The 23,998-nt window shown below is 49.1% G+C and overlaps 1 protein-coding gene and 1 non-coding gene across 4 annotated transcripts in view; one reads left to right on the plus strand and one right to left on the minus strand.

The window, feature by feature from the left end:
• Positions 1-23,998, plus strand: part of PPP1R13B (protein phosphatase 1 regulatory subunit 13B) — a 73,246-nt gene that overhangs the window by 16,098 nt on the left and 33,150 nt on the right. For all 3 annotated transcript variants that reach the window (XM_036432430.2, XM_036432429.2, XM_036432428.2), the window contains exon 2: positions 21,623-21,770. In XM_036432430.2, the coding sequence (XP_036288323.1) occupies positions 21,623-21,770 (148 nt within the window). The remainder of the gene's footprint in view (positions 1-21,622; positions 21,771-23,998) is intronic.
• Positions 22,170-22,276, minus strand: LOC118715893. Its single transcript, XR_004987009.1, has one exon. It is a non-coding gene; the product is annotated as a U6 spliceosomal RNA (small nuclear RNA).

The following is a 23,998-nucleotide window of genomic DNA, read 5'->3' on the forward strand; positions in this document are numbered from 1 at the left end:
ACCTTCTCAGTGCCCCAAATTGTTGCCTGGTATTTAAATAAATAAGAGAGAAAGGAAATTAGATTTGAGAGCATGTTGCTTGTCAGATTTCTTGCTAGACATTTTACAGACCTTCTCATTTACTATTAAGTAAACAGTGTAACGAAATAAGCTGCTGAGAGGGAGGTGGCCTGCCCCGATGAGAATCAGAAGACCTGAGTTCAGTCTTTGCTTTGTCACTAATAAGATTTGTTAACCTTGACAGATGATTTCCTTCTCTGGGCTTCTGCTTCCTCGTCTGTAGAATGGGGAAAGAGTGGTGGTTTGATGAGGTTCCTTCTGGTGCTGAGATTTGACAACTAACTCGCAACATATCTTTTATCATTGAATTGAATATTTGCAAAGGATTAAAAAGCTTAATCTACTCTTAATACTTAAGAAGCTTACATTTGCTCTAAAATAACTCAAGTTACCCCCAATTTTTTTTTAATCTTTTCTTCTCTCCCCCCCCCCCAAACAACTTCAATGACTATTGGGGGGAAATCGATGCACCTATATGATGTGTTCTCAAATTTGATGATTTTAATAGGACTAGGGAACACAATACTTTATTTTTGTGTTAAAATACAGGTCATTGTGAGAACTTCCCGAGTGCTGAGCCAACAATAACATGCTCAGTGTTTTTGAGACCAGCGGGAAAGGAAACCTTTGGGCACAGCAGTAAGACAGAAAGCCCAAGGAAAGATGATCTGCCCGTCCCAGTGCCATTTTCTCTCCTCTGGGTGGAAACAGCCAGAGCTTTTAGCTGGCACCCACGGGCTGCCTTGTGCTTGCGAGGCTCCCAGCCAGGCCCAGTGGAATGGAGGCAAAGGGGCTCCACTGCCGAGCAGCCCCGCTTCTCATGCTCCTGTGGACCTGGGGGCTGAGCAGGTGTTCTGCTGGCCTTTACTCCCCACCCACCCCTGTGGTTTGGTTTTCATTTTGTGCAGGTAGAGGCCTGGTCAAGGCCTGGGAGGCAGTGTGGTGTGCTGGGCGTGTTCACATGGGAACTCAGCTACCCAGGAACTGTGGTGCCTCCATTTCTATGCCTCAGGTTTCTCACTTGTAAATGCTAATGATTTTAGCACTTAAATTCATTTTGGTTACAAGTGGCAGGAACCAGCTCTTCTAACGTCTGAGAAGAGAGAGGATCTGTCAGAAGGACACGGGAGGGAAAGCTGAACACCTGAATCTTCCGGTGGAACAGGCCCAGGGCAGCTCTGGGGAGCCTGGCAGCAGCATGACAGCCCTCCTCTCCTCACAGCCTCTGTCTCTCTCAGCCACACGCCCTCCATCAGCCGGTCTTCTCAGAACCTCCACCAGCTGTTCCGCTTCCATTCTGCACGACCTCCAGGAGTCTCCCTGCCTCCTGGATGCTCCTCCTGCTCTAGCCTCCTAGGGCCTCCCTGTTTCTGGCTTCCCCTCAGCCTGCTTGCCACAAAGCAGCCAGAGTGAGCCCCGGAGTCCTTGTGCTAAAGTATCACCACCTTCTCGCTTAGAACCCCAAGGCCTTCCCGGCTCCCTCTGAGCAAAAGCCCAATTGGAAGTTTACCTCTGGACTCCAGTTGTCCGCCCAGCTGACGCCTGTGGGTTCTGCATCTTACCAGGCATCTCTTCTGCCTCAGTGTTCCTCCCCCAAGCTGCCTGCTGGCTCCGCCACCGCCTTCAGCCAGGCCTTTTATAACCCCTAATTTAAAGTTAAAATGTTCTCTCCTCATGTCCTTTGCTGCTTTTGTTTCTCTCCATCACCACCCACCAGACTGTATGTTCCCCCGTGTTACTTTGTCTCTCTCCCCAGACTGTAATCAAAGCGCGAGAGCCCTGCTGCCTCGTCAGGGCTGCCTCTCCAGTGCCTGGCACAGAGCAGGCGCTCAGCAGACACTTGCGGAATGAACATTTTTTTTTGTCAAGTACCTCCCTGGCCAGTGTCAGGAGGGATGAGCATGTGAAGTAAGCATGACCCCTGGGTACTTGCCCGAGTGGAGTCCCCGAGAGGAAGGGAGAGCCTGGAAGCCCCCCAGTCAGGGTCCCTGGGATTGCTGTGAAGATCAGTCAGCTGGTGTATGGTTGTCTAGTGGGTGCAAAGAAAATGCTCATTCTTCCTTTCAGAGCCCCATGCAGTCATTGTCCATAGTGCAAAAAAGTACGGTCATATAATGATAGCTAATGTTTTAATAAGTAATGGGATGTATAGTTCTCTCTTCAGAAGGAAAGGTGTTGAAGCTTTGCAAATTGTACACAAGCTTTTATAAAAAGGCTCTCTGGCCTCTGAGCAGACACAAACCTCAGAACCCAGGCCAGGTTGGGGGGTGGGGAAAGTCAAGTTCAGAAGAGTTGGGAGGCATAAGTTTTCATTTTAGCTTTTCTTTAGTGGGATTTTTTTTTCTCTCTCTCTGAGTCAGCCTTGGCTGTTAAGTGCATTCACCTTTGAATTTTATAATGAATCTTTTCTACTTTACTCTTTTATAGTCATACTTACAATGTTTTACTTTTCAAAGGTGCATGTAACTTAGATGTATAAAGTGGGTTCTTCCATTGTAAAAAGTTATTTGACTATGTTTTTATCTGAAACTTTTGGATACAAATGGTTGCTTATAGTTTCACATAGAAGGTTGAAGAACTTGAATAACTGTGTCATTGTTTGTTTGCTTTTGTTTTAAGTGATCATGGATTTAAGCACTGTTTTGTTCCTGAGCTATTGGAGTAGAAATTTAAGCTTTGGAGCCAGACACCTTTGGGTCAGACACTCTGGCACTTCTTAGTCATGTGACCTTGGGCAGTCCTTCAGTCTGTCCTCAGGATCATCCGAGCACCTCACTCGGCAGGCCCTTTGGGAGAGTTCATGATACAGTGTGGGTAAACAAAGGGCCTGTCCACCACACAGTGAGCACTGAAGTAATAGCTGTTTTTATAGTTAATGAATTGTAAAGGCCTTTGATGCTAAGTATCTATAATAATAGAGGCGTAGAATGCAAATCAACCAAATGGCCTAACAGCAGAATGACAGTCCTGACGACCATTCTATGACATACACTGGCACTAGGCAGCCAAGGTGGGTGTGATGTCATTGGGTGGGAGGGTAGGGGGCCGCCATCGCCCCACGATTGCTCTTCAGAGGGAGGCCCAGGCCATGAGCCAGTGGGGCGATTAATTGGGGGCTCTGGTGTGGTGGCGGATGCGGGCAGCAGGTGGGGTCGCAAAGCTGGGGCTGTGAAGCCAGAGGAAGGAAGGCCAAACCTTGCACAAATTTTGTGCATCAGGCCTGGTTTGTTACAAACTTCATTCCGATTTTAGACATTTAAAATATGTCTATCCTAGTAGAATATGAAAAAAAGAAAAATGTGTAGGTTTGTAAGTACCTTCCTTGCCCCCAACAACCAATTTTCTTAAGCATAAAATAATGAGCAAGCCACTTATTGTGAAAACTTATTTAAAAGCTTTGAGGTTTTACTTTTCAAAGTTGCTAACAGAGCTTAGCTAAGTCTTTTTTATAATAGGTTCTGTAGGGAGATGAGTAAATTAGTGTTTAGTTTTCTTTTTCATAATGACTTTTGGATCCCACGTACAGTTGCCATTGAACAATGCTAACACTGAACTTTTTCTTCCTCCGGACTTGCCCCATTAGGTGAAACGTGATCCTCTCTGTGTCTCTGCTGTAACAGTGGTGGTCTGTCTTGTTTTCCTAGTATGTCTTATCATGGCTCATGTCATTAGGGCCTGAATTGAGATTCCACAGGGCCTAAGGGACATCTATTTAAGTATTTTTCCTTTGTAAATGGCACAGGTAATCTCCAGGCACTCTCAGACTTTTTGTTTTCTACACTTCAGTTTTGCTTAGTTTTCTAAAGATGAGAGACATTTTGGAAATGGTAACTCAGAGCATTATAAGCAAATTCAAAGTAGCGTCTGGTTTTCTAGAGCTGATTCAAATCTGAAAGAGAAAAAAAAAGGACAGAGTCGTTTGTAAAAAGATAGGGGCTCTATTGGACTTTTCCTTTATAAATTGCATTCTCATTTAAAAAAAAGATTTTTTATGTATTTATTTATTTATTTATTTTGAGAGAGAGAGAAAGAGAGAGAGAGAGAGAGAGGTGGATTTTGTTGTTCCTCTTGGCTGTGAATTGGTTGATTCTTACATGTGCCCTGACCGGGAATGGAACCTATGTCCTTGGATGACACTCTACCCAGCGGTCACCAACCTTCCGGATCTCACGGACCACCAGTGCTTCGCAGACCATTGGTGGCGACAGCTGCTCTAACCAGCTGAGCTACCTGACCAGGGCTGCATTCTGATTCTGGATCAGACAAATAGTATTTACTGAAGTGGATCTATAGACATGATTACATGAAGGCAGTGACTTTTCAACTGGTGACTGTAGAAATTTTAAAGCATGCAATACCTGGCTCTCCCTCCCTGGAGCACATCCAAGCCTTTCCCTTCCCCGTCCCTTCCCGCTCCTCCCCCAGGCCAGTCACCTTGACCTTTCTCACTCCCAAGCTCCTAAGGCCCTTCCTGACTTGTTTCCTAAGCCCATTTCTTCTACAAATTACTTTTTCCTCCTCTGTGATTTTCCAAATAAATGTTCTCTTAAAAACACACACACACACACACACAAAAAAAAAAAAACAGCAAAAAAACCCATGCAATACCTGACTTCTTTTCCCTTAGATTGACAAACAAAAAATGACATCAGCCAACACAATAGTTGTCCATTGTGAATGAATCAAAATTATACCCGTTTTGGGGTCAGAATACAAATATATATATATATATATATATATTTTTTTTTTTTTAAATATATTTTATTGATTTTTGTACAGAGAGGAAGGGAGAGAGATAGAGAGTTAGAAACATCAATGAGAGAGAGTCATCAATCAGCTGCCTCCTGCACACCCCCTACCGGGGATATGCCCGCAACCAAGGTACATGCCCTTGACCGGAATCGAACCCGGGGCCCCTCTGTCCCCAAGCCAACACTCTATCCATTGAGCCAAACCAGTCCTGGACAAAAATATATTTTTTGGTGTGCTACGGGATTTTAGTAATTAGTTTGTGTGTACCATGAGATGAAAAAGGTTGAAAATTGCTGCAATAAGGTGTTTTTTCATGCACCCCTGTATAGAGTCAAACTTTCAGGAGAGAACTTTGCCATGTGTAATGGACTGTTTTATGTTTACTTTAAATTAATAGACTATTTTTATTTTTTATTTTTTTATTTTTTAAAATATATTTTATTGATTTTTCACAGAGAGGAAGAGAGAGGGATAGAGAGTTAGAACCATCGATGAGAGAGAATCATCGATCAGCTGCCTCTTGCACACCCCCTACTGGGGATGTGCCCGCAACCAAGGTACATGCCCTTGACCGGAATCAAATCCGGGACCTTTTAGTCCGCAGGCCGACGCTCTATCCACTGAGCCAAACCGGTCCCGGCTAATAGACTATTTTTAGAGCAGTTTTAGGTTAATACAAAAATTGAATCTTGACCCTATTGTTATCATGAAATAGTGTGGTACAATTGTTGCAGTTGATAAACTAATGTTGATATGTCTATATATATAAAAGCCCAGCAACTGAATGGTGGAATGGCCAGAATGACTGGTTGACCAGTTGCTATGACGTGCACTGAATTCCCAGGGGCCAGACGCTCACGCAGGAGCTGCCTTCTGGTAGTCAGTGTGCTCTCATAGTAGGAGTGCTGCTCAGCCAGCCAGCGTGGCTGCACTCCCATAGCAGGCAATCCCGCAGGCCATGCCTCCCACCGTGCGCAAATCCACGCACCGGGCCTCTAGTCTGTGTATATATATAAAAGGCTAATATGCAAAGTGTCCCCTTGGGAGTTGGACTGGGAGAACAGGAGTTTGATTGCTTGCTATGGCATGTGCTGACCACCAGGAATGACGTGTGCTGACCACCAGCAGCTGGCTGCCAGAGAAGGGAGGCCCCAATTGGCCATGATTGCCAGCCAAGCCTCGGGACCCTACCTGTGCACGAATTTCATGCATCGAGCCTCTAATTATTAATAACTAAAGTCCATAGTTTACAAGGGGTTCATTCTTTGTGTTGAGTAGTTCTGTGGGTTATGACATAGTGTGATGTCATTTATTCACCATTCTAACCTCATACAGAGTAGTTTCATTGCCTGAAAGTCCCCTGTGCTCCACTTACCCCTACTCCAGCCTCTGGCAACCACTGATCTTTTTGTCTCCATTGTTCGCCTTCCACAGAATGTCATATGGTTGGAATCATACAGCATGTAGCCTTTCAGAATGGTTTCTTGCACTTAGCAATATGTGCTTAAGTTTTTTCCATGCCCATGGATTTGTGCAGGTATAGATAATGTTATAATGCTAGTTATAGATAATGTCCTATTGTCCGGATATGCCACTTTGTTTATCCATTCATCTATTGAAGGACATTTTGGTGGCTTCCAAATTTTAGCAGTTACCAGTAAATCTGCTATAGACATGTGTGTGTAGGTTTTTGTGTGAACGTAAGTTTTCAGTTCATTTGGGTAAATACCAAGAAGCACAGTTGCTGGCTCCTATGGTAAGAATGTGTTTAGTTTTGTAAGAAACTGCCTGACCGTCTTCAGTGGCTGCACCATTTGCATTCCCATCAGCAAGTTCCTATTGCTCCTCATCCTCACCAACGTTTGGTGTTGTGAATGTGGTGGGTTTTGGCCATTCTTTAAAAATACTAATTTTTAAAATTGATTTTTAGAGAGAGTGTGGAAGGAAGTGAGTAGGGGGGGGAGAGAGAGACAGATGTGAGAGCATAACATTGGTCGGCTGCTTCCTGCACTCTGCCTCCTGCACTCCCCCTACAGGGGGATCGAGCCTGCAACCCCAGCTTGTGCCTGACCGGATTAAAGAGCAGCCTCGCCTGACCGCCGAGCACCCCTGGCCAGGGAGAGGCCGTCCTCCTAGATGCTGCTCACTGTTTAATTTTCAGTTTCCTAATGACATGATGCTGAGCATCTTCTCGTGTGCTTGTTTGCCATCTGTGTATCTTTGACGAGTTGTCTCTTTGGGTCTTTTGTCCTTTTTTTAAATTGGGATTGTTGTTTTCTCAATGTTGAGTTTAAGAGTTCTAAGTATATATTAAGGATATAAGTCCTTTATGTTTTATGTTTTCTCCCTATCTGAAGCTTGCTTTTTTCCTTTATAACTTGTTTTATATTATCCTCTTCTGTTCCATTAAAAAGCAAAACTAGTCCCAAGGCACTTGGTTTTATGGCCCACCGGCAGGTCACAACCTACGGTTTGAAACTCGGTGTTTGCTCTGCTTCCATAATGTCCAGGTAGACAATGTCGGTAAAGCAGCCATCATTCCAGGTGGTGATTCCCAACATTGATGAGCAGGACTGTCAGAGTCGATAATGCTCTTTTTTGTTGTTGTTGTTCTAGAAGGTTCTTTAAGTTTCAGTGAATAGAGTAAAACCTGATCAACTGTATCACTTCCACACCCAGTAGTAAGGACACATCTAGGCGATAAGGAAAGCTTCATGAATTTTGCATTTCTACAAGGTTAGACAGGTTTCTTTGAAATGCATATGCTGTTAGGTGCTGAAGGGAGTTAGTAAGTAAGGTGGAGGGAAGCCAGGGTGTGTGTGTGTGTCCCCAGGAATAGCGTATAGCCAGATTTCATTGATTCAGGTTGGTGACGGGATTTTTGCATGGTGAACTTTTTATTTATTGTTGACACTATTACAGATGCTCACGTGCCCGCCCCCCATTTTAAGATGTTAGATTATTAAAAAAAATAAAAGCAGCGACTTGAAATAAACAGAATTGATACGGATATTGAGGATCTAATTTAATGGGCATTTAACTTTGAGTAGATGCTACTCAAATATTTAACTGTCTCTGTCCTCACAGGCGAGACAGTGCTCATATATGTAAAGACCACTGTTTTCCAAGGGCCAGTCTGCTTCTTTGCCAAAATAACGCAGATTCCATTATGGGAACTGAGCTTACCATGATCTTACCTGCACCTCTTTTCTTCAGAGGTCATTCTTTTCCCCAGAAATTTAGGGGGGGAGGGTAGGGCTCAAGCAATTCCGCACAGTGCCGCCTTGTGGAAAGAGGGAAGGCTTTAGCAGGCATGTCCGTGACATCTGGGTGCAAGGGAATCCTGCCAAATATCACAGAGGTGCGTGCCGGCACCTGATGTTTACGTGAACATTTTTTTGATGGTGCAAAAATAGGGTTATTTGTCTGCACTCCAATGAAGGAAAGAGTCAAAGGAGAAGATCACGATTCTAAGCAGCTGATTTTGGGACCTGCCACAGGGGAAAGGCTTGCTTTGTAGGTCCGTTTACCTCACGCTTCAGCAGACTTTTTCCAGGGTCTTCCTCCTCCCGGGCCTGATTTTCTCTTTGCTGACGGTATCCTCGTGGATCTGCGGGTAGTCTGTGCTTTCCTCCTAAACCTCCCCAAGAAGCCCTGGGAATCATATTCTTTGTTGGCAGGGGCTGTCTTAGGTCTGGCAGGAGCGTGGTTAACTGGTCTTCAATTCCAGAGCGGCCTCGAGAGCTTGTACGCCGGCTCCCCGGTTACCTATCACAGGCCTCTTAGACATCGGAGGCAGATTCCACTCCCACGTTTTCTTAGATATGTTAGGAATTGCTTTCCATCTCCCCTCTCCACCTCAGCTTGGTCTTCAAAGAATTCGGCAAAAAGAGGCTATGACTCTTCAGTGGAATCACAGGCCACAGATAAGGGAGCCGCCCTGACATGTGGCTTCCCGGGTGCCATGGGGGCACCAGCAGCACCCTCTGCGGAGAGCGGGTCTTCCCTGTCAGCCCGGAGGAAACCAGGCTAACGGTGCTGTGCTTGCGCTCACATGATCAGATGTTTCTTCTCTCTGGTGTGGACAAGAGGGTAACATGTGAGGCATCTTTTGCTCTTGAGACCTTGAAGATGAGAAGACAGCCACCTACCCTTCCTGTCTCAGCCTGTTGTAAAAAGAAGCTCGCCCTCTCACTGGGGAGCTGATGGTGTTCCTGCTGTGTGCCAGCACCGCTCCAGGCTCCAGGGATGCAGCCGTGAACTCACATGTTCCGGTGGGAGGAGGTGGGGGATGAACCAGTAGGCACAGGCACAGGTTAGGTGATGGGAAGTGCTGAGAAGGAAAAGACAGAGGAGAGGGAGAGGACTGGGAAGGGTGGAATAGTGCTGTTGGACAGATTGGTTAGGGCAGTGGTCGGCAAACTCATTAGTCAACAGAGCCAAATATCAACACTACATCGATTGAAATTTCTTTTGAGAGCTGAAAACCGACTTCTGCGCATGGGCCATGAAGTTTCACTCGCACTGTCCGTGCGCGCCCGCATGTGGTGTTTTGTGGAAGAGCCACACTCTAGGGGCCAAAGAGCCGCATGTGGCTTGCGATCCACAGTTTGCCGACCACTGGGTTAGGGAATGCTTCCCCAATGAGGTGCCGTTGGCGCAGAGGCTGGAAGTAGAGTCACATAGGCCCTTCAGTGGCGGAGGGAAGGGTGGTCTAAGCAAAGAGCCGCAAGTGCACAAGCCCTGGGGCCGGAGGTGGCTTGCCCTGTTGGGAGCGGTGAACATGCCCCATGCAGGGCAGGGGTGAGGAGGTGCGGTCAAAGGTGTGCATCTGCGGTGCAGCTCGCGTGGGACTTTGTAGACGGGTCCTGAGACCTTGGCGTTTATCCTAGAGAGCGGGCACCGCGGGAGGCTGTGGAGTGAGGGCATCCGAAGGGCAGGAGTGGAGACGCAGGTTGCTCTAGCCGCTGCCCAGTGGGAGGTGAGGTGGCGGGGGTCGGGGAGGAGCAGTGGGCACCAGCTGCCCAGTCCTGTGAGCCTGCACCTGAGGGTGCTAGTACTGCTGTGGATTGTGGGTAGAAGGACCGCCCAAGGGTCTGGCGTGTGCTCCTGGCTCCGGGAATGTGCTGTTCGCCCTGAGAGGCGGTCGGGAGCGGGAAGAGCATTCAAGGCCATGTCTCAGGCGTGGTTTTCTTCGCAGCCTAGCACTGCTGAGTCTAACTGGGGTGCAGTGCTGCAGCGTGCTCAGGCGGGAAGGGAGCTTAGGGCTGGTTCTTCGAGGGATGGCAGCCCGCGGGAAAGCTGCAAGGGGCTTTTGATGCCCCCCTGTTCCTACCCCACCTGATCCTTTCTGTGACTGTATGTGCTCTTTCCTCATAAGCTGCCAAGTAAGTTTTACAAGTTACTGAAATTAGCTTTTATTATCTTCTCGATTCTTTTTGTCGCCCCTGCATTCCTTTTCCATTAGAAAGTGGAAGTAGGTGGGATTGCTGAGCAGAGGAGTCTTTGCTGGCCCTGAGTGAGGGGCTGTCCTAAAGGTCGTCCCAACCTCGTATGTGCTGAGCTCCTGGTGAGAAGGAAAGCACAGATCGACGAGGAAGCAGCCCCCCGGCAGCTAAGTCAGCAGCAGCGCCAAGGATAGAACTCGAGTTTCTCCTCTCTTTTTTAATCTTCACCCGAATGCGGCCAGGCCCGGAGCAGCAGCTGCCAGGCTGGGAGCGGCCAGGCCCGGAGCAGCGGTTGCCAGGCTGGGAGCGGCCAGGCCCGGAGCAGCCGGGTCTGGTGTGCCAGGCCCGGAGCAGCAGCTGCCAGGCTGGGAGCGGCCAGGCCCAGAGCAGCAGCTGCCAGGCTGGGAGCGGCCAGGCCCGGAGCAGCCGGGTCTGGTGTGGCCAGGCCCGGAGCAGCAGCTGCCAGGCTGGGAGCGGCCAGGCCCGGAGCAGTCGGGTCTGGTGTGGCCAGGCCCGGAGCAGCAGCTGCCAGGCTGGGAGCGGCCAGGCCCGGAGCAGCAGCTGCCAGGCTGGGAGCGGCCAGGCCCGGAGCAGCCGGGTCTGGTGCGGCCAGGCCCGGAGCAGCGGCTGCCAGGCTGAGAGCGGCCAGGCCCGGAGCAGCCGGGTCTGGTGCGGCCAGGCCCGGAGCAGCGGCTGCCAGGCTGGGAGCGGCCAGGCCCGGAGCAGCCGGGTCTGGTGCGGCCAGGCCCGGAGCAGCGGCTGCCAGGCCGGGAGCGGCCAGGCCCGGAGCAGCCGGGTCTGGTGCGGCCAGGCCCGGAGCAGCGGCTGCCAGGCTGGGAGCGGCCAGGCCCGGAGCAGCCGGGTCTGGTGCGGCCAGGCCCGGAGCAGCGGCTGCCAGGCTGGGAGCGGCCAGGCCCGGAGCAGCCGGGTCTGGTGCGGCCAGGCCCGGAGCAGCGGCTGCCAGGCTGGGAGCGGCCAGGCCCGGAGCAGCCGGGTCTGGTGCGGCCAGGCCCGGAGCAGCCGGGTCTGGTGCGGCCAGGTCCGGAGCAGCAGCTGCCAGGCTGGGAGCGGCCAGGCCCGGAGCAGCCGGGCCTGGTGCGGCCAGGCCCGGAGCAGCGGCTGCCAGGCTGGGAGCGGCCAGGCCCGGAGCAGCCGGGTTGGGTGCGGCCAGGCCTGGAGCAGCAGCTGCCAGGCTGAGAGCGACCAGGCCCGGAGCAGCCGGGTCTGGTGTGGCCAGGCCCGGAGCAGCAGCTGCCAGGCTGGGAGCGGCCAGGCCCGGAGCAGCGGCTGCCAGGCTGGGAGCGGCCAGGCCCGGAGCAGCCGGGTCTGGTGTGGCCAGGCCCGGAGCAGCGGCTGCCAGGCTGGGAGCGGCCAGGCCCGGAGCAGCCGGGCCTGGTGCGGCCAGGCCCGGAGCAGCGGATGCCAGGCTGGGAGCGGCCAGGCCCGGAGCAGCCGGGTCTGGTGCGGCCAGGCCCGGAGCAGCGGCTGCCAGGCTGGGAGCGGCCAGGCCCGGAGCAGCCGGGTCTGGTGCGGCCAGGCCCGGAGCAGCGGCTGCCAGGCTGGGAGCGGCCAGGCCCGGAGCAGCCGGGTCTGGTGTGGCCAGGCCCGGAGCAGCAGCTGCCAGGCTGGGAGCGGCCAGGCCCGGAGCAGCGGATGCCAGGCTGGGAGCGGCCAGGCCCGGAGCAGCCGGGTCTGGTGTGGCCAGGCCCGGAGCAGCAGCTGCCAGGCTGGGAGCGGCCAGGCCCGGAGCAGCCGGGTCTGGTGTGGCCAGGCCCAGAGCAGCAGCTGCCAGGCTGGGAGCGGCCAGGCCCGGAGCAGCGGCTGCCAGGCTGGGAGCGGCCAGGCCCGGAGCAGCCGGGTCTGGTGCGGCCAGGCCCGGAGCAGCGGCTGCCAGGCTGGGAGCGGCCAGGCCCGGAGCAGCCGGGTCTGGTGCGGCCAGGCCCGGAGCAGCGGCTGCCGGGCTGGGAGCGGCCAGGCCCGGCGCAGCCGGGTCTGGTGCGGCCAGGCCCGGAGCAGCGGCTGCCAGGCTGGGAGCGGCCAGGCCCGGAGCAGCCGGGTCTGGTGCGGCCAGGCCCGGAGCAGCGGCTGCCAGGCTGGGAGCGGCCAGGCCCGGAGCAGCCGGGCCTGGTGCGGCCAGGCCCGGAGCAGCGGATGCCAGGCTGGGAGCGGCCAGGCCCGGAGCAGCCGGGTCTGGTGTGGCCAGGCCCGGAGCAGCAGCTGCCAGGCTGAGAGCGGCCAGGCCCGGAGCAGCCGGGTCTGGTGTGGCCAGGCCCGGAGCAGCAGCTGCCAGGCTGGGAGCGGCCAGGCCCGGAGCAGCGGATGCCAGGCTGGGAGCGGCCAGGCCCGGAGCAGCCGGGTCTGGTGTGGCCAGGCCCGGAGCAGCGGCTGCCAGGCTGGGAGCGGCCAGGCCCGGAGCAGCCGGGTCTGGTGTGGCCAGGCCCGGAGCAGCGGATGCCAGGCTGGGAGCGGCCAGGCCCGGAGCAGCCGGGTCTGGTGCGGCCAGGCCCGGAGCAGCGGCTGCCAGGCTGGGAGCGGCCAGGCCCGGAGCAGCCGGGTCTGGTGCGGCCAGGCCCGGAGCAGCGGCTGCCAGGCTGGGAGCGGCCAGGCCCGGAGCAGCCGGGTCTGGTGCGGCCAGGCCCGGAGCAGCGGCTGCCAGGCTGGGAGCGGCCAGGCCCGGAGCAGCCGGGTCTGGTGTGGCCAGGCCCGGAGCAGCGGTTGCCAGGCTGGGAGCGGCCAGGACCGGAGCAGCCGGGTCTGGTGCGGCCAGGCCCGGAGCAGCGGCTGCCAGGCTGGGAGCGGCCAGGCCCGGAGCAGCCGGGTCTGGTGCGGCCAGGCCCGTAGCAGCGGCTGCCAGGCTGGGAGCGGCCAGGCCCGGAGCAGCCGGGTCTGGTGCGGCCAGGCCCGGAGCAGCGGCTGCCAGGCTGGGAGCGGCCAGGCCCGGAGCAGCCGGGTCTGGTGCGGCCAGGCCCAGAGCAGCGGCTGCCAGGCTGGGAGCGGCCAGGCCTGGAACAGCCAGGTCTTGTGCGGCCAGGCCCGGAGCAGCAGCTGCCAGGCTGGGAGCAGCCAGGCCCGGAGCAGTGGCTGCCAGTCTGGGAGCGGCCAGGCCCGGAGCAGCAGCTGCCAGGCTGGGAGCGGCCAGGCCCGGAGCAGCCGGGTCTGGTGTGGCCAGGCCCGGAGCAGCAGCTGCCAGGCTAAGAGTGGCCAGGCCCGGAGCAGCCGGGTCTGGTGTGGCCAGGCCCGGAGCAGCAGCTGCCAGGCTGGGAGCGGCCAGGCCCGGAGCAGCCGGGCCTTGTGCGGCCAGGCCCGGAGCAGCGGATGCCAGGCTGAGAGCGGCCAGGCCCGGAGCATCCGGGTCTGGTGTGGCCAGGCCCGGAGCAGCAGCTGCCAGGCTGGGAGCGGCCAGGCCCGGAGCAGCCGGTCTGGTGTGGCCAGGCCCGGAGCAGCATCTGCCAGGCTGGGAGCGGCCAGGCCTGGAACAGCCGGGTCTTGTGCGGCCAGGCCCGGAGCAGCAGCTACCAGGCTGTTAGCAGCCAGGCCTGGAGCAGTGGCTGCCAGTCTGGGAGCGGCCGGGCCCGAAGTGGCTGGGCCCAGAGCAGCCGGGTCGGGTGCGGTCAGTCCCAGAGCAGCAGCAGCCAAGTCCAGAGCAACTAAGTCGGGAGCGGCAGTGACCAGAACCGGAGCAGCTGGTTGTGGAACAAACCAGAGCAACAGAGGCCAGTCCCGGAACAGCCAGGCCCGGAACAGCTTGCTCCTCGCCTGCCCCTGCCCCATGGCTGCCTCTCAGACATGGCTGGAAACTTTTGCGGGAACTTGAGGGTCTGCTGAATCAAGTGATGAAGGCTTAGATCTGGATGTGTTGAGTTAGTATAGTGCTGGGGTGTTGATCTGTGAATGCCTTGGGTGGGGCCTGGATGAGGCTGGTTGACCTATTTGGAAATGTCTTTTGTGTGAAGTGTATCATTGGGCATGTGGAGGTATTATTGATATGAGAAAATGCTAAGTAACTGATTTACTATCTGAAAAGGGATTTACTATCGGGGAAAGGGAGGGAGGAAGAGACTGGACATAAACTGTGCACCTATGGATGAGGACAATGGGGGATGAGGAGGGGCCGGAGGGTGGGTTGGGAACCTGGTGGAGGGAGGAAGAAATGAGGAACCTTTGTAATAATATGAACAATAAAGATTGATTTTAAAAAAATAAATAAATAAAATAATCTTCACCCGAAGATATTTTTTCCATTGGTTTCTAGAGAGAGTCTAAAGGAGGGAGAAGGGGAAAGAGGGAGAGAAGAGCGAGTGAGAGAAAAACATGAACATGAGAGAGACACATCGATTGGTTGCCTCCTGCCTGGGCCTCTACTGGGGCAGAAGGACCTGTAACTGAGATATGTGCCCTTGTCCAGGAATCGAACCCAAAACCACTGAAAAAACTTGCCAGGGCTCCTTTTTATTTGTTTTAATTTTTATTGAATTTATTGTGGTAACATTAGTTAATAAGACTATGTAGGTTTCATGTGCACAATTCTGTAATACATTGCATATTGTGTGTTCATTGAGTTTCTTATTTCAGGCTTTTTTGTGCCATGCCAGTAGTTTCTTTTATTTCCTCTTCTGGAAGTTTACTTTTTAAAAAGAACTTTATTGGAGTATAATTTATAGACCTAAAATCTAGCCATTTTAAGTGAATAATTCGGTGATCTTTAGTAAATTTACGGAGTTGTACAACCCTCCCCACAATCTAATTTTAGAACATTTCTGTCACCCCAAAAGAGAAATTTGGGGCCTCTTTGCAGTCACTCCCTAGCTTCTGTCTATGGACTTGCCTAACATGGACGTTTCATGTAAATAGAATCATTATAATCTGTGACCTTTTTTGTCTGGTGTCTTTCACCTAGCATCCTGTTCCCAAGGTCTACCATGCAGCCTATGTTAGTACTTTGTCCTTTTTTATTACATCCCATCATATGCTTACCACATTTTATTCATTCACCAGTTGATGGACATTTGGGATGTTCCCACCTTTTGGCTACTATGAATATTGCTGCCAGGAACATTTACACACTTTGTATGAATGGATAGTTTTAGTCCCTTGGGTAGGTAACTAGGAGTGAAATTGCTAGGTTAAATAGTAAATCTATCTTTAACATTTTAAAACTGCTGAATGGTTTTTCAAAATGGCAATAGCATTTTATATTTCCACCACCAATGAAACAAAGAATTTGTTTCTCCACATCCTTATCAACACTTGTTGTCTGTCTTTTATTTATATGATGGTCCTTTCTTTTCTTTGTTCTGGGTGGTTCCCTGAGCATTATTGATATGTATGTGACATGTAACATTGTGTCATTGTATAATTAACATACAGCATTTTGAAACATTGGATGACTTGTTGCATGTCTGTATTGCAGATAGTTCCTATTTTTTAATGGTTTTACATCTTTTTTTGTATTGATCTTAGAGAAAAAGGAAGAAGGAGAAAGATAGAAACATCAGTGATGAGAGAGAATCATGGATCAGCTCCCTCCTGCAAGCCCCTTACTGGGGATCGAGTCCACAACCTGGGCATGTGCCCTGACCCAGAATCGAACTGTGACCTCCTGGTTTATAGATCAATGCTCAACCACTGAGCCATGGGGCAGTGCCAAATTTGTAAACATTTTAAAGATTCTATGTGGATTATTTAAATGAGTTATTGATTCCAATTGATTTTCTTTCATAGTCAAACATTCTTGAAAGTAAGGATTAGGTGACCTCCTAAGTTACTTGATGTAGTTCTGCTGTTGCCTGCCTGCTAGCCTGCCTCCCTCCCTCATTTTCTGAGCATCACATATATGTGCAGCATCTTCCTCAAACACTGAGTTAGAGAGGACACGTGTCCTGCCCTCATGACATTACAGTCATTCTGGATTTATCAGGCCCTTTTTAAAAATATATATTTTTATTGATTTCAGAGAGGAAGGAAGGAGAGAGAAAGAAACATCAAGGATGACGGTCATTGATTGGCTGCCTCCTGCATGCCCCCTACTGGGGATTGAGCCTGCAACTTGGGCATGTGCCCTTGACCAGAATCCCTTCAGTCCACAGGCCAACGCTCTATCCATTGAGCCAAACCAGCTAGGGCAGGCCTTTTTTTTTTTTTTTTTTTTTTTAATAAACAAAAATACGTGCATATTGGGACATGCTTTGTCGATTCCAAGACGAGGTCACAACTCACTCCCGTGAGTCACAGACACTGTTCCAGTAGAGGATATAATCATGAGAACCACTGGTAATTTAGTGTAAGAATGTTGTGCTAAAAATAGCCACTGTCTGTTATAGGAGGGCAGAAGGAGACTCTGTCTCAGACTAGGTCAGGATGGATGGACTGGGTCAGGATGGATGGACTGGGGCAGGATGGATGGACGGGCAGGATGGATGGACTGGGTCAGGATGGATGGACTGGGGCAGGATGGATGGACGGGCAGGATGGATGGACTGGGTCAGGATGGATGGACTGGGGCAGGATGGATGGACTGGGGCAGGATGGATAGACTGGGGCAGGATGGATAGACTGGGTCGGGATGGATGGACTGGGGCGGGATGGATGGACTGGGTTGGGATGGATGGACTGGGGCGGGATGGATGGACTGGGGCGGGATGGATGGACTGGGTTGGGATGGATGGACTGGGTTGGGATGGATGGACTGGGGCGGGATGGATGGACTGGGGCGGGATGGATGGACTGGGTCGGGATGGATGGACTGGGCGGGATGGATGGACTGGGGCAGGATGGGCAGGTGAGGGCAGGAAGCACGTCTGAAAGGTAGACATTGGGGGGGGTGGAGAAGGAGGAGCAGGGACAGGACAGAGGAAACAGTTGAGGAAAGACATCTTGTCATCAAATATTTGTTACAGCACATTTTCTAAATCTGTTTTTCTAGCTGCATTTAACCAAATCTTTTAAAAATTTTCAACACATTAATCTTTTAGGAAGGTTAAACATTAACTTTTTTTTCTGTAGTTGTTTTCTTTTGTTCACTTAATCCTTAACCCTATTGGGTTCCATCTCTATTTTATATGTACTCTTAAGAAAGGAAAAAACAGGACTCGTTAAATTGTGACATGCTGTCAATTGTAAGATATGTTGTGATTTCTAAGATGTTACAGTGTAAACAAAACACAGTGCTCCTAGAATCAATACTCTGATATTTGTGTTGGAGGTTCTTCGGGTATTTTTAAGCTAAGGCAATCTTGCTAGAATAACAGTAGCAGTCACGTGCCTTTTCAGCTTTGATTTTAGATGCTGCTTTAGGGAAATAATGTGCTGTCCAGGTCAATGCCAACTTCATTATCTTGAAAGCTTTTTAATCTATCATGATTATAAAGAAATTAGCTTGCTTTGGTTGAATAATAAAGATTGGGGGAAATGTATTTTGCTAAGATTAGGAAATACAGGGTTTTCTAAAGACTATAAAGTAGAATTAAAAAATAGTTTTGGTGATCTTTGTGTAAGTTTCCTGGGTATTCTTAACTTTAAAAAATCCGTGTTCAGCCTCCCAGCTCTGCCACTCCCCCTCTTCTCCCCTCCCCCATCAAGTTGAACTTCTTCATGAGCTGAAAAGTGCCCCAGAATAGTGTCCTGCATTCTGACAGCAAGTTCATAAAGGGCTCTGCCTTCAGAGTAAGCCCAGGCCCCACCTTTGAGCTGTGTGCTGTGGTGGGAGGGAGCATGTGAGGCCTGGATCTGGCCAGAGCATCGTCTTCCAGAAGCAATGACTGTGTAACGCTCACTGGCTTCTATACGGAGACAGGCCCATGGACAGGCTGAGGAGAGCAGAGCTCTGCTGGCGAGTAGGGGGTGGTAGGAATAGCACTCGGGGAAGTGTTAGGAATATCTTACTAACGAAATATTTTAAAATTGATTTTTATTGATTTCAGAGAGGAAGGGATAGGCAGGGAGATAAACATCAGTGATGAGAGAGAATCATTGATCGCTGCCTCCTGTATACTATCTCTGGGGATTGAGCCTGCAACCTGGGCATGTTCCCTTGACTGGAATCGAACCCCAGACCCTTCAGTCCACAGGTTGATGCTCTATCCACTGAGTCAAACCGGCTTGGGCCTAACTTGAAATTTTGATATATAAAGCATGGTTTGGGAAAACACATTATTAGATCTTGGAGAGCTGGGCTCTGAAATCAAATGGAAGATCTTTACCATTAGAAGTGAAAAGTAAATGCCTGTGATGAGGCTAAGCATACGCTCCAGATGTTCTGGTGAAATAGAGCATTAGGCCCTTTCAGTCTGGACCTGTTTGCACTGGATCCAGGAATTACCTATTTTATCCCCAATCCTATAGATTCCAGCTCATTTATTTCAGTATTCAAGAGCCCTTGGTGGTAGTTGTTGTTAACACTCACCTGAGAATATTTTTTCCATTGATTTCTAGAAAGAGTATAAGGAGCGGGGGGAGAGAAACATTGATGTGAGGGAGACACATCAATTGGTTGCCCCCCTCATGTGCACTGACCAGGGCCAGAGTTGAATCTGCAACCCAGGCACATGCCCTTGCCCGGGAATCAAATTTGTGATTCTTTGGTGCATGGGCTGATGCTCTAACCACTGAACACACTGGCCAGGACCCCTGTTGTTTTTGTGTGTGTGCGCGCGCACGCGCTTTTAAATATATATATATATATATATATATATATATATATATATATATATATGGGTTAATGAGCAGAAACAACTTATATTTCATATAAAATAGAAATGTGTTCATAATATCCGAGAAGAACAGAAAGAAAACTGCTTGTTTGTTACACAGACTGGCTGTACCTTAGATTCCTGCAGTATTTCCTCAGTCCCATGGCATAGCGGAGGTATTATGTTTGTGCTCTTTCGTGGAGACGACCAGACGTTGCTGTGCCTCCTCCGTGTTAGATGCTGATGAGGCCATGGTAAATGGAAGACCCCCAGGTGGGTGGGCGGAGGGGGTTAGCTGTGATGTAACAAAGATACCTGTGAAGAGTTCCCGGATCACAAAGGAGGGACCGCGAGTCCTCCCTGGTGAGAGTAGGTGGCGAAGGGAGGTTGTGCAAAGGTAGTAGCATATGAGCTGAGTGTTGAAGGTTGACTAGGAGTGTACAGGCAACAAGGACAGGTGCGTGGGCAGAGGGCCAGCAGCCTGAGAGAATGTGATTGGTGTTGAGGAAGCAAGGTCAAGGTTCACTGTGGGAAGGCACTGGGACTGAAGGGCTGAGAGGAAGGGACTTTGCAGATACCCTGTAGGTTAGGCCATCCAAGCCAGTCTTCTGTGGAGTCCAAGCCCACTGAGAGTCTCAGGGGAAGAGACTTTGAACAGCGCAGCCTAGGAATCTAATCCCGGAAGAGACACCTGGTTCCTGGTGATGTTCCAGAAGCCAGGCTGGCCAGGGGCTGCTGTTAGGCTCCTGAGTGCTCTGCCAGGAAGCACTGCACCTGCGTTAGAGCAGGAGCTGAAGGGCAGGTTGCTGGTGAGGAGACCAGTTCATAGCTAGATCCATTTTGGTTACATAACATTTGACCCTTGAGAGAAAGATGTTTAATCACAAAACTTAGAAAATTAGGGCTCTTCTAAGAAAAAAGAATTTTAAGATGAGAATTTGGGGACAAATGCCGATTTTATTGTTGATTTTGACCAAAGATTAAATAAATGTTTATAATGCTGTCTGATAAAAGAAAATCTTTGATTTAAATCATACTTTAAGAGTAATGTTCTTTTTTTTTCTTTCTTTTTTTAATTCTCTTCCTACACGATCTCTTCAGATCTTAGATCAAAGTGGTAGGATTTGTTTGTTTTTAATCCTCAGCTGAAGAATATTTTCCCATTGATTTTTAGAGAGTGGAAGAGAGAGAGAGACAGAGAGAAACATCCATGTGAGAGGAACACATCGATTGGTCACCTCCTGCACGTGGCCCAGGCTGGAAGGAGCCAGCAACCAAGGACATGCCCTTGACAAGAATCGAACCTGTGTACCCTTCAGTCTGCAGGCTGACACTATCATGGAGCCAAACCTGCTAGGGCCATGGTCAGTAAACTACGGCTCTTGAGCCACTTGCGGCTCTTTGGCCCCTTGAGTGTGGCTCTTCCACAAATAAGGCCTGGGCAAGTCTGTTTTGAAGAAGTGGCATTAGAAGAAGTTTAAGTTTAAAAAATTTGGCTCTCAAAAGAAATTTAATCATTGTACTGTTAATATTTGTCTCTGTTGACTAATGAGTTTGCCGACCACAGGGCTAGGGCAAAGTGGTAGGACTTTTTAAAGATAAAAAATGCTAGAAAGTTTTAATTTTTTCAAAAACATTGTAATGTATTTTTATTTTTTATTTTATTGATTTTTTTACAGAGAATAAGAGAGAGGGATAGAGAACCAGAAACATCGATGAGAGAGAAACATCGACCAGCTGCCTCCTGCACACCCCTCACCGGGGATGTGACCGCAACCAATGTACATGCCCTTGACCAGAATCGAACCTGGGACCTTTCAGTCTGCAGACTGACGCTATATCCACTGAGCCAAACCAGTTTCGGCTATAATGTATTTTTATATTTAAGGGCACTTGCATTTCTTTTACTGTGATACATTAATATCTCAACCAATTTTAAAAAATAAATTGGATTTTTGGTCTTTTTATTATAATTTAGGAGCCCTTTATATATTGAAGAGATTAGTTTTCTGTTTGTAATATGAGTTGCAAATATTTCCCCCCAGTTTGTCTTTTTGCTTTGTGAAAGGTTCTTATATTTAATTACTTGAATATATCATTTTCTAAATGGTGTCAGTTTTTTGAGTCATGGTTGGAAAGCGCTTATATACTCCAAGGTTATAAAAAAGGATATTGCCCCATTTATTCTAGAACTTTCCATATCTTTATGATTTACGTTTACATGTTTGATCAGTCAGGAACTGGTGCTGGTTTGTGATGTGCAGGGTGAGTCTGGGCAGGAGTTCGGTAGCTCGTACGCCATTCATTGTGTAGTCTTGTCCCTCCTCTACTGAGACGCGCCTTTGTCATCCACCATCTCCTGTGTCTGGACTCGCCGTCTGCTAGTGCCGTGGTGTTCATTTTATGATGTCTGGCAGTGCTAGTGCCTTCTAATAGTCTTCCCTTTTGGAACTTTGCTGCTGTTTGTACATTTTAATTTTTCTACATGAACTTTAGAATCCATTTATGTATTTCCAAAAACTGATCCTGTAGGCACTTTGGTGGGGGTGGGAGTGAGGGGTAGAGATGGGTGGAGTGGCTGTGGGGAGGTGGGGAGTTGTTTTCAATTCAATTCAAGATTAATCTCTTCATGATAATGACTAAGTTATAGCTTTGACTTAATCTTTTCTCTTACAGATGATATTAACCGTGTTTTTGAGCAACAATGAACAGATTTTGACAGAAGTTCCTATAACACCAGAAACAACATGTCGAGATGTCGTGGAGTTTTGCAAGGAACCCGGAGAAGGCAGTTGCCACTTGGCCGAAGTGTGGAGAGGAAATGGTACGTGTGAGGCTCTGAGGTGCTAAGGTCCTCAGGCTCGATGTTCATCAGATGCAGAGTGTTGTTTCTGCTTTTCAGCTTTCTGTGGCAATGAGGAATTGGGTGATTAAAACAAAAGTAGTATTGTATTACACGGGGAGGGGGTCTCACAAATGCTGTTCATACAAAGGTGTTCTGTGACTTGACCCTTTGCTACGGACATTTTTTAAATTCAGGTATAATTGACAACATTATTAGTTTCAGATGTACAACATGATACAATATTTGCATATATTGCAAAATGGTTACCACCATACATATACTTAACATCTATCTGTCAGCATACACAGTTATGGAATATTTTTGGGGAGATGAGAACTTTTAAGATCTACTCTCTTAGCAACTTTCAAATATGCAATAAAAAATATGGACAGCTTCATGAGTCAGCATGTTATCTTTGCACGAGGACCATGCTGATTTTCTCTGTACTGTTCCAATTTCAGCTTACATGCTGCTGAAGTTAGCACTTTTTTTTTAATATATATTTTATTGATCTGGGGATGTGCCCACAACCAAGGCACATGCCCTTGACCGGAATCAAACCTGGGATTCTTCAGTCTACAGACCGACGCTCTATCCACCGAGCCACACCGGTTTCGGCTGAATTTAGCACTTTTTATTTTTGTTGTAGTTGACATACAATATTACATTAGTTTTAAGTGTATCACACAGTGATAAGACACTTTATAAAGTGACCAGCGTAAGCCAGTACCCACCTGGCACCATCCTAGTGAGCACAATGTTGTTGACTCTACTCCCTGTGCTGTACTCTCCATCCCTGTGACTAATTATAACTGGCAGTTTGTTCCTCTTAATGCCCTGCACCTTTTCACCTGGCCCCTCAGCCCCACCCCAATCTGGCAACCATCAGTGTATCCTCTGTATCTATGAGCTTGTTCTGTTCTGTTTTCTCATTTATTTTGTTTTTTCGATTCTACATGTAAGTGAAATCATGTGGTATTTGTCTTTCTCTGACTTGCTCACTTAGCATAATAGTCTCTAGGTTCCATATTGTCGCAAATGGTTGGACTTATTTCTTTTTTATTGCTGAGTAATATGCTATTGTATACACATACCACATCATCTTTATCCATTTGTCTGTCGATGCACACCTAGGTTGCTTCCATATCTTGGCTGTTGTAAATATGCTGCAGTGAACATAAGGGTGCATGAATCCTTTCAAATCAGTGTTTTTGATTTCTTCAGGTAAATACCCAAAAGTGGAATTCTGGGGCATATGGTAGTTCTTTTTCAAGTTTTTTGAGGAACCTCCATACTGTTTTCCAAAGTTTGCAAAAGTTTGTACTCCTACCAACAGTGCACAAGGGTTCCTTTTTCTCCACGTCACCCTGTTGTTTGTTGTCTTTTTGATGGTAGCCTTTCTGACGGGTGAGTAATAGCTCATCATAGTTTTGATTTGCACTTCCCTGATGATTACTGAGTGACATTGAGCATCTTTTAATGTGTCTGGCTGTCTGTGAATCCCTTGTGCCCATTTTTTAATCATACTGTTTGCTCTTTGGAGTTGTAGGACTTCTTTATCTCTTTTGGATGTTAACCCTTTATCAGATGTATCCTTTGTAAATATCTTCTCCCATTTAGTAGGCTGCCTTTTTGTTTTGTTGATGGTTTCTTCACGGTGCAAAAGCTTTTTTAGTTTGATGTAGTCCTCTTTGTTTATCTTTGTTTTTATTGTCTTTGCCCTAGGAGACATATCCAAAAAGATATTGCGAAGAGTTTATTGCCTGTGGCTTCTTCTAGGAGTTTTATGCTTTCAGCTCTTACATTTGAGTCTTTAATCCATTTGGGGTTTGTTTGTATATATTGTAAGAAAGAAGAGTAGTTTTATTTTGTGTGTGTGGGGTTTTTTTTTGTTTGTTTTTTTGCATTTATCTATCTAATTTTCCCAGCACCATTTAATGATGAGACTGTCTTTACTCCAGTGCTTCCTTTACCATAGAGTAATTGACCATATAAGCATGGGTCTATATCTGAGCTCTATTCTGTTCTGTTGATCTGTTTGCCTGTTTTTGTGCAGTCTCATGCTGTTTTGATTATTATAACCTTGTAATGTGGATTGATAACAGGTAGCTTGATACCTCCAACTTTGTTCTTTCTCAGCATTCTTTGGCTATTTGGGGTCTTTTTATGGCTCCATATAAATGTTAGGATTATATGTTCTAGTTATG

Source organism: Pipistrellus kuhlii, unplaced genomic scaffold (assembly GCF_014108245.1).
Source record: "Pipistrellus kuhlii isolate mPipKuh1 unplaced genomic scaffold, mPipKuh1.p scaffold_m20_p_110, whole genome shotgun sequence".
Classification (NCBI taxonomy): domain Eukaryota; kingdom Metazoa; phylum Chordata; class Mammalia; order Chiroptera; family Vespertilionidae; genus Pipistrellus; species Pipistrellus kuhlii.